Source organism: Setaria italica, chromosome V (genome assembly GCF_000263155.2).
Source record: "Setaria italica strain Yugu1 chromosome V, Setaria_italica_v2.0, whole genome shotgun sequence".
In the NCBI taxonomy this organism is placed as follows: domain Eukaryota; kingdom Viridiplantae; phylum Streptophyta; class Magnoliopsida; order Poales; family Poaceae; genus Setaria; species Setaria italica.
In genome coordinates this window covers 30,953,088-30,966,587 of record NC_028454.1, presented here as the reverse complement: position 1 = coordinate 30,966,587, position 13,500 = coordinate 30,953,088, and the positions used below count along the sequence as shown (strand labels likewise).

The 13,500-nt window shown below is 46.4% G+C and overlaps 2 protein-coding genes across 2 annotated transcripts; both read left to right on the top strand.

Annotated features, from left to right (window-relative positions):
• The first annotated feature begins 4,821 nt into the window (after positions 1–4,821).
• LOC101772045 (cytosolic isocitrate dehydrogenase [NADP]) lies at positions 4,822–8,970 on the top strand. The gene is made up of 15 exons (XM_004969292.3): positions 4,822–4,980; positions 5,795–5,838; positions 5,939–6,048; positions 6,310–6,347; positions 6,454–6,531; positions 6,609–6,662; positions 6,741–6,842; positions 7,005–7,090; positions 7,187–7,290; positions 7,383–7,451; positions 7,530–7,645; positions 7,761–7,795; positions 7,940–8,082; positions 8,323–8,448; positions 8,530–8,970. Exons 1-15 carry the CDS (start codon positions 4,932–4,934, stop codon positions 8,612–8,614), a joined length of 1,239 nt encoding a protein of 412 aa, XP_004969349.1. The 5' UTR covers positions 4,822–4,931; the 3' UTR covers positions 8,615–8,970.
• Positions 8,971–12,027: 3,057 nt separating this feature from the next.
• LOC101771645 lies at positions 12,028–12,575 on the top strand. Its single transcript, XM_004969291.2, has one exon. The coding sequence runs from the start codon at positions 12,133–12,135 to the stop codon at positions 12,388–12,390; it is 258 nt and encodes an 85-aa protein (XP_004969348.1). The 5' UTR covers positions 12,028–12,132; the 3' UTR covers positions 12,391–12,575.
• Positions 12,576–13,500: the final 925 nt, after the last annotated feature.

Here is a 13,500-nt window from a genome sequence, read left to right as displayed (position 1 = left end):
GAGATGGAGCAGGAGTGATGGGCGGCACGAGCCTGGGCGTTGCATTTTGGTTGCATACGGTGGCCTGCACTTGCAGCTTCGTTTTTTGAGTCTTTGGTGTGTGATTTTGGGTTACGAGAGACCGGAGATGAGTTGTGCTTGGGAGTTCGGTTTTTTGGTGAAAGTTTGGTGTGTGCTTGGGGGGAGAGGGGAGGGGGGAGACTCGCTGATTTGCGAGGCGGAGGCGAAGGTGAGTCCAGACGGGCGAGAAGCAGGCGATGTGCAGTGCGCGCGTACAGACCTGAACCTGAATCCGTGGCCATGGCCACGAATCGCGGCGGATCAGATGCAAGTGACGCTTGGTTGATTGGTTCGTTCCAGCGCTGGCAGCTTATCTTCCCCGGCCGGCGACATCCAAGACGATCCGGCGCTCCAAAGTGGTCGGATGATGGCATGGTTCAACAGCCAGTCGGCCAGCGAGCGCCGCAGTCGAGTCCGCCGCTCCAAAGTGCCGGTTCCCCTCTTTGTCACGAACCTTCTAGAAGCGAGATTTTTCTTTGTCGATGGCGGTTTTTTTTTAATTTAGTAACGCACTTCGTTTTGCTCGTCGTGTACCTTCAGCCAGGAACAAGGTAGAGATAAGTTCCCATGGCCAAGGAATCGAGACGTCGCCATGCCTGTTTAGGGTACAGAAGAAGGTGAGGTGGATAGAGAGAGGGCCCTCCTCCTGCCTGGTAACCAAACGCCCAATCAAGCACACAGGAGCCCCCCTCTCCTCTAGCCTGGCACGTTCGCACGGGGAAGGCGGCGGCGGTGGCATCGCGCCGCCGGTGGCGCCGCTCGGGCCACGCCAACCAGGCCAAGAGCGGCATGCACAGGCTTGTATCGTCCGGCCGGCACGCGGTGGCTCGTGCTGGGGGGAAAACATTCTGCGCGTGCTGAGCGGATTTCAGGTTACAGCCACAAGTGTTTTACTTGCGGAAGCTATCAAGCAAGCAGTAACTGGATGCGTGAACATGACAGGCTAGGAATGGGGCTTTGTTTTTTAGCCCCCCGAGCGTGCTCTGCTTGGGTCAAGTGTCAAGCCGACGCTGTTTGTTCCTAGGAATCTAGGATCCCATTTGTTTTTGCTGAGATCTGGTGGGCATCTACCACCATTTTGCTGATGATTGCGAGTCTAACTCGACTACTTCCCCTCTGGAATTCGCGTGTTCTGCAGTGTTCTGCTCTTCCGGTCATGCTGGACCTGGATTCATCTCATATTCAGTTCTCCGGAGTCCGGATAGACCAGATACAATCCCTGAGATATCAATTTTGCTGCCATTTTGTTCCCTCTGTTGTTCTTTCTGGGTCGTTTTTGGCAGGATGCATTTTTTTTTTTTGAGGCCTGTAGGATTAGGGAGGGCTGCATCACATACAGTACGGCTGCCGGCGGCCGCACCCGCACCCGCTCAGCCACAACGACGGCCGCCGCGCCGCTCCGGCGGCCAGACTCCAGTCGCCAAAGCGTCCACCTGCCCCTGCCTCCTGATTCAGTCCTTGTTGTGGTGCTGGCGCAAGCTTCCACTGCCCGGCAGGCCGGTACCGGGTGAAGATATCGACTATCGCGTGCCTCCTGAGTCCTCCGGCACGAGATCAGAGAGCTAGGCAGCGTTTTTTCTCATTCTCGTATCTCTTTTGTAATAAACCGTGAGGGCAACGAGGCAGTTCACTTCTGTGCGAATCTGCCGTCGGAGTCGATACCGGTGATGACTTGGTCAGACTCTTTCCCAGCTGGCTTGCCTGGGGTGGCTGAGTCAGATTGCAATGCTGTCTATGCGTAAAGCTCTCATGATCATGCTAAAAAAAAAGAGTCCTGAGAATGCGTCGTGCTTCGCGCACACGCCACATGGCCCCACATCCCACACATGGGAGTGTTCGTCTTTCTCTGAGTTGAATCTTCTGCCTTTCGTGAAACAGTTGGTCTCGCTTTGCGGTGCATTGTGAGTCCGGATCTCCTTGACAGGGACAGTAAATACATGCTCGGTCAGTCTTACCTAGCAATTGCACTTGCCGATCATAGTTCGTGACAGTCAGTGCTGGAGACGGTGGCTATCGAGAGCTCGAGGAGGATTCCGTGTGTCTTCTGGATTTTTACGGAGGTCGATGCAGTATTTTCCTTCTCGGGCATAGATGATTGATGCTTATATTGTGCTAAGAGACAGTAGAACTGTAGAAGTAGGAGATCAGGTCGGTGTGACGGTGTCGCAGCCTGAAAAATACGATTCTGCCCCAGGCCATCAGAGAATTTCACTCTGCTAAGGGGCTCGAAGATGTTTACCATTGATGATGCCCCCCACGTATAGCGATTTCCCAGCCAAACAAGCTGATCAGCACAGCTACCCATCAAAAGTAAAGTGCGACAGCTCCAGCATTGCTATGCTGGTCCAAAACGCTTTCCTACGAAGAACCGAATGCTCCGATCAGAGCCTCCAAGCTCATCTCTTATCTGAAACCCCGAAACGGAAAAGCTTCAGCTACCTGCAACGATGGCGACGAGGAAGATCACAGCATGTGGACCTGGACGAGCATGGGGATGGATAATGATACGGTGTCCCTGCTGTGTGCCATCGGAGGGTTGTTGATGTGTTGCCGCTTTTGGCCGGCTCTTCGAACTGCCGTTGGGGTGGTATGGTACGCCAACTGGAGCCGCTCCTCATGAGAGGGACACGAGATTTTGGGACTTAGGCGTGGCTGCAGTGCCTCAGATATTTTGTTCAATCTGAAGGCAACATGGTCCCTCGAAAACTTGGTACGGATTAAGGTCTGAAAGAATGACAGTCAACAGATCCGAAAGCTACATACACTCAACTAATAAAAGCTCCATCTTGCTCGACGAAAACAAATTAAGTCTGCTTAAAGTTGCTTCTCATGGGGTTGCAGCAAAGGGCATGGCGGCTTATAGACATCTCAACGGTCAAGCTCGTATCGTATGCACAGAAGTCAGAACGGAACAAAGCTCAGATGAGCCACGGCGCCACGATCTCATTTGGCAAGTGTTTCGGCTAGTAAAGGACACTGGACTCTGCTGCCTGCTGGGCTGCTGGTGTTGCCGACAGCCGACCTGGGAGGGGCAAGTGGAAAAGAGTAGGTGGGATAGAAAATTGCTTCGCTTTTTATCCAACCTTGATAAAGTAGGAGTATATAGATGAAAACCTGGATCCACATCCCATGGTCGACACATGCTCCGAGTGACTGACACGTAGGACAAGCATTTCGTTAGGACCCCGGTTGTCAGTGCACTGGATGGTGATTAGACAAAGCTGATTATTTGAAGTGGGTTCATGTTGGTGGAGATGCTGTGTGACGCACTGATTATGACAATACAGTATTCTTTGGCTGTGTATGTCTCTGGAGCATCACGCTGAACACTTTTGGGAGTTGGGCACTAGGTGTGGACTGGTGGAGTCATTTGGATCAGCATAGCAAATTAGCAACGCTGGAGCTGTCACACTTTATTTTTGATGGGTAGTTGTGTGATTAACTCGTTTTCGCTGGGAAATCAATATTCGTGGGGGTCAGGTAATCATCAGTGGCAAACATCTGGTCCCTCACGGGCAGTGCAGATAGAAAACATAAAACCTGTAGTCCCTTTAGTTCAAGCATTATCAGGGCATCTTCAATGGTCTAGCTTAAAGGTAGCTCAATCAATTTTTTACTAATTGAACAGCACAACAAGTATGAGATTAGCGTGGAGTGAAAAGCTAGTCTTGCTCACTTTTCGATGTAACTCTCTCCCACAACACGATCTTCAAAACTATATGAGCTGACTTATACTAATGGAGACGTCCTCAAGGAAGTATGGAGTACCTCAGTGATCATAAAGTTAAAAGAGTTCCAAATACTGTAAAAAACCCAATAAGTTGTCCTCTTTGGACTCCTATGTCTTATGGTCCAGTTACCATATACTCCATGCGTTTTAAATAAATAGTATTTTAAATGGAAGGAGTATATAGTCCTAGAACTTGAACCCGGCAGGCAGAGACTAAACAACATCCAAGTTAGGCATTAGGTTGCTTACATATTCATATTGATGTTTAAAAGAATACTTTCTCCTTTGTTTAACTAGTCCAGCGATTTAGCCCTATTAACACATTATTTTCCCGTGTCTCTGCAAGGATTTCATGAACTTTTATGACATTGGCCGATAAAAGATGAGATTAGTGTGACTTACGAACTCAGGAATAGTAAGTTAAATCTCATACCATGAATCATTAAATTATATAAGTTTAAATTAGATCTTTAGATATAATCTTTAAACTCTGCCTTTAGCCCATATGGCCATATCCATCTCACATCCTTCAAATCAAACTACACATACGCACAAGTGATAGCGCGATGCTGCAAAATCATAGGAGTTTTAAAAACACACACTTGTTGGTAAGTATGTGTGGCAATCTGTAGAGTCCTAGGAGAGTCTACTTCTAGATGAGACACGGTGGATTGTAGATTCAGACTGAACCTTTACCACTTATCCCCAATGATTAGTCAAAAATCTCGGGCGACACCCCACCAAACCCAAGGCTGCTGGAAAAAATCAAACGAAACCCTGAAACCCATGATTCCACAACTACTTGCTGCGGCCAACAGCCAACAAACACCTCGGGCGTCCGGCCACCAAATTCTCCCAACTCCATAATCGACGGCCCACACGTACGCCCTCGATTCACACAGGTTGGCCCCAACCGTCCGATCCCAAAGCGAGCGCCCACGGGAAACTAAATTAAGTAACGTATCCACGTCTGCCATGTGGACCCGGCGCGACCCCCCCCCCCGGATCTTTAAATCCGCTCGCAAACTCGCTCACTTCTCTCTTCCCCTGCCTCTGCTACCATCTCTCTTCCTCCACAAGCGCCGCCGCCGCCCGGCCCCTCCCGATCTCCGAGGCAAGCTGCGACGCCGCCCCCGCGGCCATGGCGTTCGAGAAGATCAAGGTCGCCAACCCCATCGTCGAGATGGACGGTTAGATCCCCTCTCTTGCTGATCACAATCCAATCGCACCTTCGCGTCGCGCTGCTGAATTTTAAACTTTCCACCTGGGTTTCGGGGGTGCGGCGAGATCTGTGAGATTGAACGGTCAACGCGGTGCTATCCTTGCGTTAATTCTGATCCGTTCGCTCAAGGGTTTGGTGGTTGAGTTCGCGTACGGAGGTTTGTACTCTGTAGTCGAGTTGCCGCGGCGTGGCTCCGCGGAAACGCGGATGCGACTCCCTGCCTCTTGAGAGATTGAATTTAGGCATGCAGCGAGATTCAGATGCTGCACGGGTGCACGGATGATGATCTATGAATGGAGAAAGGTGCAGAAAATTTGGACGAAGCCTGCTTAAGAGGAGGCTGAAAATAGTGAGGAAGTGGTGGTTTTAGTGATTAGCTAGTGCTTTCCTGGTGGTGGTCGAATTTTGGTGGATGCCTAGGCGCCTAGATACTGGATCTCGCTTTGTTACATGTGTTTTTAAGCTGCAATTTTTGTATTTTTGGGTGCAGTAGTCATAGTTTGCGTTCAGTCATCATTGGACGATCTGATTGTGGCACTGGCCCATACACTAACCACTCTCCCATCTTCAAATAAGAAAAAAAAGAATAGCTGCTCTTCCACCTTTTAAACTTTTTTTTTCAAGAAAAGCAACAAAAAATCCCTCTAGTGATAACTGATAAGTTCATAAATATTATCCATAAATTACATATATTGTTGTTTTTTCTCCATCTGACAGGTGCAAAACTAATTATTTACTCATCTACCATGTCGCTGATATCTTGTGTCATTTTCTTATTACAGGCGATGAGATGACCAGGGTATTCTGGCAGTCTATCAAGGATAAGGTGATCAACACCTATTGTTTCCCCGTTGTCTGATTAATCTGCATTACTTATTCTTTCCCGTTTTGGTTAGTCTAAATGCTGATAATTTTGATTCTTTCAGCTTATCTTCCCATTTGTGGACCTGGACATCAAGTACTATGACTTGGGTATTCTACACCGTGATGCAACTGATGACAAGGTCACAGTGGAGGCTGCAGAGGCTACTCTCAAGTAAGAGTTTGTTTAAATACTTTTAAGTTCTATCCAAATGATATGCTTGATTTGAAGTCACACTGTTCCTGAATTGTTTCAAGTGCAATTTGCTGTAGCCAACTTTTATCATCAGCAACCTGAATATTGTATTAGATTCTTAGGAATTTTGTAGAATTTTGATTAACAATGAGATCCAGCTCTTTTGTTGAAGGTACTTGCTGAGTGTTCCATGTACTTGTAACTTTTCTAGATTTCTTACATCAAACATTGGTTCTGCAGGTACAATGTGGCTATTAAGTGTGCTACCATTACTCCAGGTATGTTCTTATGCTGATGAAACATGCACTCTTCGTAATTTCGTATTGTTGAAGCTTGAAAATGTGATGCAAGTTCATAGATCTCTGACTATTTCAACACTGACAGATGAGACTCGGGTTAAGGAGTTCAACCTGAAGCACATGTGGAAGAGCCCAAATGGCACAATTAGGAACATTATAAATGGTAAGGTGCTTCTGTAATTTGTGCAATGAACGTAATCTGGATGTTCATGATTTTCTTTCCTCCTCTTTTGTCTTTAGGCACTGTCTTCAGAGAGCCAATTATATGCAAAAATGTTCCAAGGCTTGTTCCAGGTATTTAAGGAAAATGTGAAACTACTCTACATTTCGATGCAATGTTTTCCTTCTAAACTGAAGTGTTGGTGAAATCAGGATGGACTAAGCCCATTTGCATTGGAAGGCATGCCTTCGGTGATCAGTACCGGGCTACTGATGCAGTTCTAAAGGGGCCTGGGAAGCTCAAGCTAGTGTTTGGTATGGCCGCATACATCACATCATTCAACTGAATTTCTGAACAGTATTTTATTCCACAGCTTCACATTATCATGTATGTTATTGTATTGTTTGTCATTCAGAGAACTGCTGCGAGCAAAAGATTGATCATTTACTCTTCTTTGTTTTGTATTCAATTGGTAGAGGGAAAGGAAGAGCAGATTGATCTGGAGGTGTTCAACTTCACTGGTGCTGGAGGAGTTGCCTTGTCTATGTACAACACTGATGAGGTACTGCATTTCATTTCTAGCTCGATGTCTTTAGTTACAAAAAATGTCTCCATTGTGAGTATTTTTTCTGAAGATTTGTTTAATTGCTATTGATAGTCAATTCGAGCTTTTGCTGCGGCTTCTATGACAACTGCTTATGAGAAGAAATGGCCACTCTACCTTAGCACCAAAAACACAATCCTGAAGAAATACGATGGCAGGTACTTATATAGTTGTATGATCCTGTTATTCATAGGTTCTTTCAGTCTTCTAGACAAATCGGTCTTATTTCTGATATTCTTTGACTTTGCAGGTTTAAGGACATCTTCCAGGAGGTCTACGAAGCAGACTGGAAATCCAAATTCGAGGCTGCTGGAATATGGTAAATTTCCATCTTGTTGTTTGTCCAAATCTTCCAGAAAGTTTTCTTGCAGAATGTCATGATACTGAATTCTGGCAGGTACGAGCATCGTCTGATTGATGACATGGTTGCGTATGCGCTTAAGAGTGAAGGAGGCTATGTGTGGGCTTGCAAGAACTACGATGGAGATGTGCAGAGTGATTTCTTGGCTCAAGGTCATAATATACTAACTTCTTTTAAAATATGCTTAATGTTATCTTTTGCCCTTATGTGGTAATCAACACGGCTAAAGTGCATTCTGATATAACTCACCTTTTTATCAATGTGCAGGTTTTGGCTCGCTGGGTTTAATGACATCAGTGTTGGTATGTACTGACTTAGTTATCCATGCTGACTATAGATGTCACAATTATTAGTTTTAGTTGGTTCAGTGTCATAGCTGAACATGTTTATTTATCTTCAGAGAAATGCATGCTTTACATTCTGGTGCTGATCCATTCTGTATGTAGGTGTGCCCTGATGGAAAAACCATTGAAGCTGAGGCTGCTCATGGCACTGTTACCCGCCATTTCCGTGTTCACCAGAAAGGAGGTGAAACCAGTACGAACAGCATTGCTTCAATCTTTGCTTGGACAAGAGGACTTGCACACAGGTATAACCTTAACTTGCTTGAGTAGGCTTTATATAGCTCTCTGTAATATAGGAGCTTTTGTCTTTGTTCAGCTACATGATAGTCGTGCCTAAGAATATCATCATTTATTGTTTCACCAAAAGTCAAAAACTGTGAACTAATGCAAGTGTAGCAGCTTGGATGTGAATTACCATTCTTCTAACTGGACTTCAGTTCGTAGGGCTTAGCTGATTCACTAGCTACTCTGTTTGTGCATTACAGGGCAAAGCTCGATGACAATGCTAGGCTACTCGACTTTGCGCTCAAACTCGAGGCTGCCTGCGTTGGAACTGTGGAGTCTGGGAAGATGACAAAAGATCTGGCACTTCTTGTTCATGGATCTGCCAAGTATGTTATACTTAAGTTATTGCTTCATCTACTTCTACTGCATTCTTTTCTTGCATGATTGCTAACCTTTCTTATTTGCAGCGTCACGAGAAGCCATTACTTGAACACTGAAGAGTTCATTGAGGCTGTTGCTGCCGAGCTCCGATCAAGACTGGCTGCCAATTGAGCTTACATGAAACTTTGTCAACTCCAATGCTTCATCACGGATCGCTCCTAAGTCATTTCTGTTACATAGGCATTGTTATTCATGATTCTGATGGAGTGAATGCGCCACAACACCATTTTGATGTAAGTTAATTAAAGATGCTAGTGCTATGCGCGCTCTAAAAATAAAGGACATATAGAACGATTGGCCAGTGCTATGATTAGGTTGCCTACAATAAGCTCCATTGTATTTGTGGAGATTTGTCTTGTTTTCTCCTTTGAATTGCATGCTTATTTTGTAGATCATCAGTTTTTTTCGATTGCATTGGAGGCATTAAGGACCCTTCGTCACCCTTCAATCTGGAAAACAAAAGATCAGATCTATGTGTCTTGAGTGATAAGCTCTAAAACGCCTTGTGTGTGTGATCGATGCCACCACTTCCCATGGTACCGATGATTTTAGTCTGCCGCTATCAGGTCGGAAATGAGTTTGTCGTCTTAAACTGTGAGCTTACTAAGCCACGCTAAGCGAACAAATTATGCCACAACTATTTCATTTTATCAGTTAGTGAAGTTTCAAAGAGTTCGATGTTCATTTACTTGGATTCGATAAAGTGATATTGGAAGAGTGCGATTCAATGTTCGTTTACATTGATTCGATGAGGTGATACTGAATCTAAATGGAGAATGGAATGTGATGCGAGCTAAGAAAGTGATGGCATGTCACACACATGGCGCATTGTGCTTAGGGGCATAGCACTCCTGAAAAAGGGTATAATTTGGAGAAGTGGTGATGGAGAATCGTTCTGTACGAGGCCACTCTCTTGTTCAAATAAAGGGTCAGTGAACTCATCCTGCAGTAACAGGGATCATGTGACAGTGTTGTTGTAAGAGATGTTTTCAATGAGGCGGATGCAAATATAATCCTCTCCATCCCACTGAAGGAACGAACACATGGAAGATTTGATAGCATGGCATTTTGATCCCAAGGATGTTTTCAGTGTCAATCTCAGCCGCCAGTGTTCACTGTCCGACTATGGGCACATCCTTCCCTTGAAGAAAATCTGGACCATGTGCTGTCCGAATAAAGTAAAATCTTTGTGTGGAGATTGGCCCACAACAGCCTGCTAATGAAGAAGAAAAATAGCAATAGGGAATGGACGTTGATACTAGGTGTCCCATATGTTTCGGAGTAGATGAAGATGGAGGGCATCTGGTCTTCCCTTGGAGTAGGGGTGGGCGTTCGGGTAACCCGAAAAATTCGGGTCGGATTTTTCGGGTTCTGAAAACTGCAACCTGAAATGTCCCCAAAAATAATCAGAACCCGACATTTCGGGTGCCCGAAAATTCGGGTCGGGTTCAGGTACTCCCAAATTGCCCGATATCAAGTCACCGTCGAGCCGAGGAGACGGGGAAGCCCAAGGCCTCCGCCGGTGGCCGCAAGGCGCTGCTGGCGTCGTCCTCCGTGGACAATGACGAGGAGGACACGCCGGCGACCAAGCCGGCCAAGAACGCCGCGGCGGTGGCGGGGAAGGCCACCGGGGAAAGTCGGCCAAGGCTGCGAAGGCGGGTGGCAAGGCACGGAAGCCGGCGAAGACAAGGCAAGATGGGGGTGGGGGCGAGAGGACGACGGGAGTCGGGAGATAGGGTTAGGGTTAAATTTGTTTTGGGTTAGTGGAGCTGGAATGAATGTACAATTGTTTGTAATTGCTGCAGGTGGGCTTTTTTTGTTAGTTCGGGTAAAACGGGCTGTTCGGGTACCGTGCACTGGAATCCAAACTACTGTAGTTTAATTCGGGTTTCCTGATGTCCAACCTGAGATAAAACTTCGAGCAATCGGGTTTTGGGTAATACGGGTTCGGGCTCAGGTTTTTTGGGTTCGGACTTCGGATTTCGGGTTTTATGCCCACCCCTACCTTGGAGGCTGAATGTGACAATCTAAAATGCTTACTGACACCAAAGGAGGTGCTGCTCAATATATGGGACTGGGAGTGGCCGGAAGATATAAACAAATAAAAGCAATCACAGCGTCATGGAGGATTCGCACGTAATGATGTAAACGCTGGAGGAAATTGCATTCAAGCTCTACAGCTTGCTGGCCAAATTCAGAAAGATAGTACTGATTCATGGATATGCTGAAGAAACCAGTGGTGCATGCACAAAATGCTGTGCAAAAATGGCGTTCCCCGCCAAATGAGTATCTAAAGATTAATACTGATGAGGCCTTTGTTGAACAAAGCAGTGAAGGAGGTTGGGGGGTTTATCATAAGAGATCACGAAGGCGATGTTAGGGGTTCTGGAGCTGGGAAATCGAACCATATCAGAGGTCTCCAGCCGAAGCTGAAGCAGCTTTGCAAGCTCTGAATTATGCAGCAGGTATTAACATTAGCAGAGTTGTGCAAGAAACTGACGCCAACACTCCGAACTCGGCTCTATCTACTCTCATCATCTTTTGATCGAGCGTTGCTCGGGGTTTTATTTAGGGAAATAAAACTTGTCATGCTCACTATTTGTTTTTTTCATGTAAGGGTGGAGTATTGTCCAGGGTCCTGACTTGTTAGTATTGGAGCACAGCAACTTAGCTCGAGTGGGGTTCTGCTCTGCCCAAAGATGGCTCCTGATGTTGCACTTTGGGGGTGTTTGTTCCTTTGCTTATTTTTAGCACGTATCACATCGAATGTTTAGATACTAATTAGGAGTATTAAACGTAGATTATTTACAAAACTTATTATACAGATGGAGGCTAAACGACGAGACGAATCTATTAAGCCTAATTAATCCATCATTACTGTAGCAACACATTGTCAAATCATGAACTAATTAGACTTAATAGATTCGTCTCGCCATTTAGCCTCCACTTATGTAATGAGTTTTGTATATAGTCTACGTTTAATACTTCTAATTAGTATCTAAACATTCGGTGTGACAGGTGCTAAAAATAAGCAAGAGTGACCAAACCAGACCTTTGTCTTGTTGCTGCTGACAGAGTCGGCCTCTGGTTAATGGAACTGGAAGGCTCTTTCCATTTCGGAAAAAAAAAGCACTTCTTCTTTTTCTGTTCATGGAAGATGTACACAAGTCACTCGCGACGTAGAGAAACCAGCAGTACGCCACCCCAAATATAACAGCCGGTCCAGGTGGTTCCTCGGGCGCGCCGACCACTCTCTCGGATGGCCAGGAGTCTCGTACGTCGAGTCTATCCTCTATCCTGCCCCAAGCTGGCGTCTCGGATGAGCTGCGCTGCACGGCAGCGGACACGAGTCCGCCCCCAATTCCGCGAGGAAGACCGCTCCCGCCCATGTGTCCCCAGAACGCCGCTCCCGTCGCGCCACGTCCCAGACCACGCGGCGACGCCACCCGCGCGTGCACGCACCTCTCGCACCGCAGCTTGGCTATTTATTTTGCTGCTGGCAATGAGACGGTCAACAGCAGCTCAACAGCGTAAGGTGTTGACAGGGCGAAGCGGAAGTCGAGCAAGGCGCGAGTGAGTTCTAGAGTAGCTAGCAAGCACACGCTAGCTTGCGCGCACCGAGGATCAGGATGTCGGGAGCGCAGGGCGCGCACCCGGTCGGCCGGACGACGCCGACGACGTACGAGTCGGTGGGCGGCGGGGAGAACCGCACGCGCACGGACCTGCGGTCGCGGGAGGACCAGGGCGCCATCCAGATCGAGAAGGTGCAGGACAAGGTCGACGACGCCGCGGGGCGTGGAGTGGATCAAGGGACCTTCGGCGCCAAGAAGGAGGGCCGCAACGCCGACGCCGACGCCGGGGCCACGGGCACCGGCACCGGCGCGTGACCGGGGTGCCATGGATCGTGCACTTTGCTGTACAACGGTGTGTGCGCGCGCGCACGCGCGCGATAGCTGTACGCTTGCTCTGTTTACGAGGGTGTGAGGCCTTTCTGTGTAATATGCAACCAGTGCTTGTGCAAGATGGCAATAACTGATATAACATGTTAGTGGACCGTCTGGTTTGAGCTCTACTTTTACTCCCTCCAATCCATTCTGAAACTCGCATGTTGTCGTTCCAACACTATTAGGCACCACTATGTCTCTGTCTAATTGTGCGGGTCGGGACGTCGTGCTAACCTAAACACTACATTATGATTACCTTCTAACCTATGGCTCGGGACGTCGTGCCTGCCTTCTATTACCTCGTAACCTCGTAACCTAAACACTACACTGACATTTTCATAGTGTCGTGCACATTCTAACCTCTAAACACTGCACTGACATTTTCGGCACTATTGGTCCGCTGGCCCAACGTGCCCGTGCCAACCCTATGCCGGCACTATTGGGGCCGGCCGCCGGCCCTAACACTATGCATCTACTCATTCAATCCATATAGATATACACCCGTATAGATGTACACCCGTGCCAGCACAATTTAAGAAAATATAATTACGATGAGACAACTTAAAATGGTAACCTAAGATTATTGTATTGTTTGTTAATTGTATTGTTTGTTAAATTATTTGTTAATTGTATTGTTTCTTAAGTTATCTTTAAGATTTTATATATGAGAGAAGATTATTGTTTTATATATGAGATCGTCCATTGTAACTTAAGATTATTGTTTTATATATGAGATCGTCCATTGTAACCTAAGATTATTGTATTGTTTCTTAAGTCATCTCAAGATTTTATACATGAGATCCGTATGTTTCTTAAGTCATCTCAAGATTTTATACATGAGATCGTCTACAGATTATTGTACAGATTGTTTGTTAAGTCATCTCAAGATTTTATTGTTTGTTAAGTCATCTCAAGATTTTATACATTGTTTGTTAAGTCATCTCAAGATTTTATTGTTTGTTAAGTCATCTCAAGATTTTATACATGAAACCGTCCATTATACAGATTATTGTACTTTGTTAAGTCATCTCAAGATTTTATACATGAGATCGT

What these genes read in the sequence shown, in the direction of transcription:
- LOC101772045 (XM_004969292.3), top strand. Translation starts at nt 4,932, where the DNA reads ATGGCGTTCGAGAAGATCAAGGTCGCCAACCCCATCGTCGAGATGGAC. An exon ending in GCTGCAGAGGCTACTCTCAA is followed by an intron (nt 6,049 to 6,309) that starts GTAAGAGTTTGT and finishes TTGGTTCTGCAG; the next exon opens with GTACAATGTGGCTATTAAGT. An exon ending in CTGAAGAAATACGATGGCAG is followed by an intron (nt 7,291 to 7,382) that starts GTACTTATATAG and finishes TTGACTTTGCAG; the next exon opens with GTTTAAGGACATCTTCCAGG.
- LOC101771645 (XM_004969291.2), top strand. Translation starts at nt 12,133, where the DNA reads ATGTCGGGAGCGCAGGGCGCGCACCCGGTCGGCCGGACGACGCCGACG.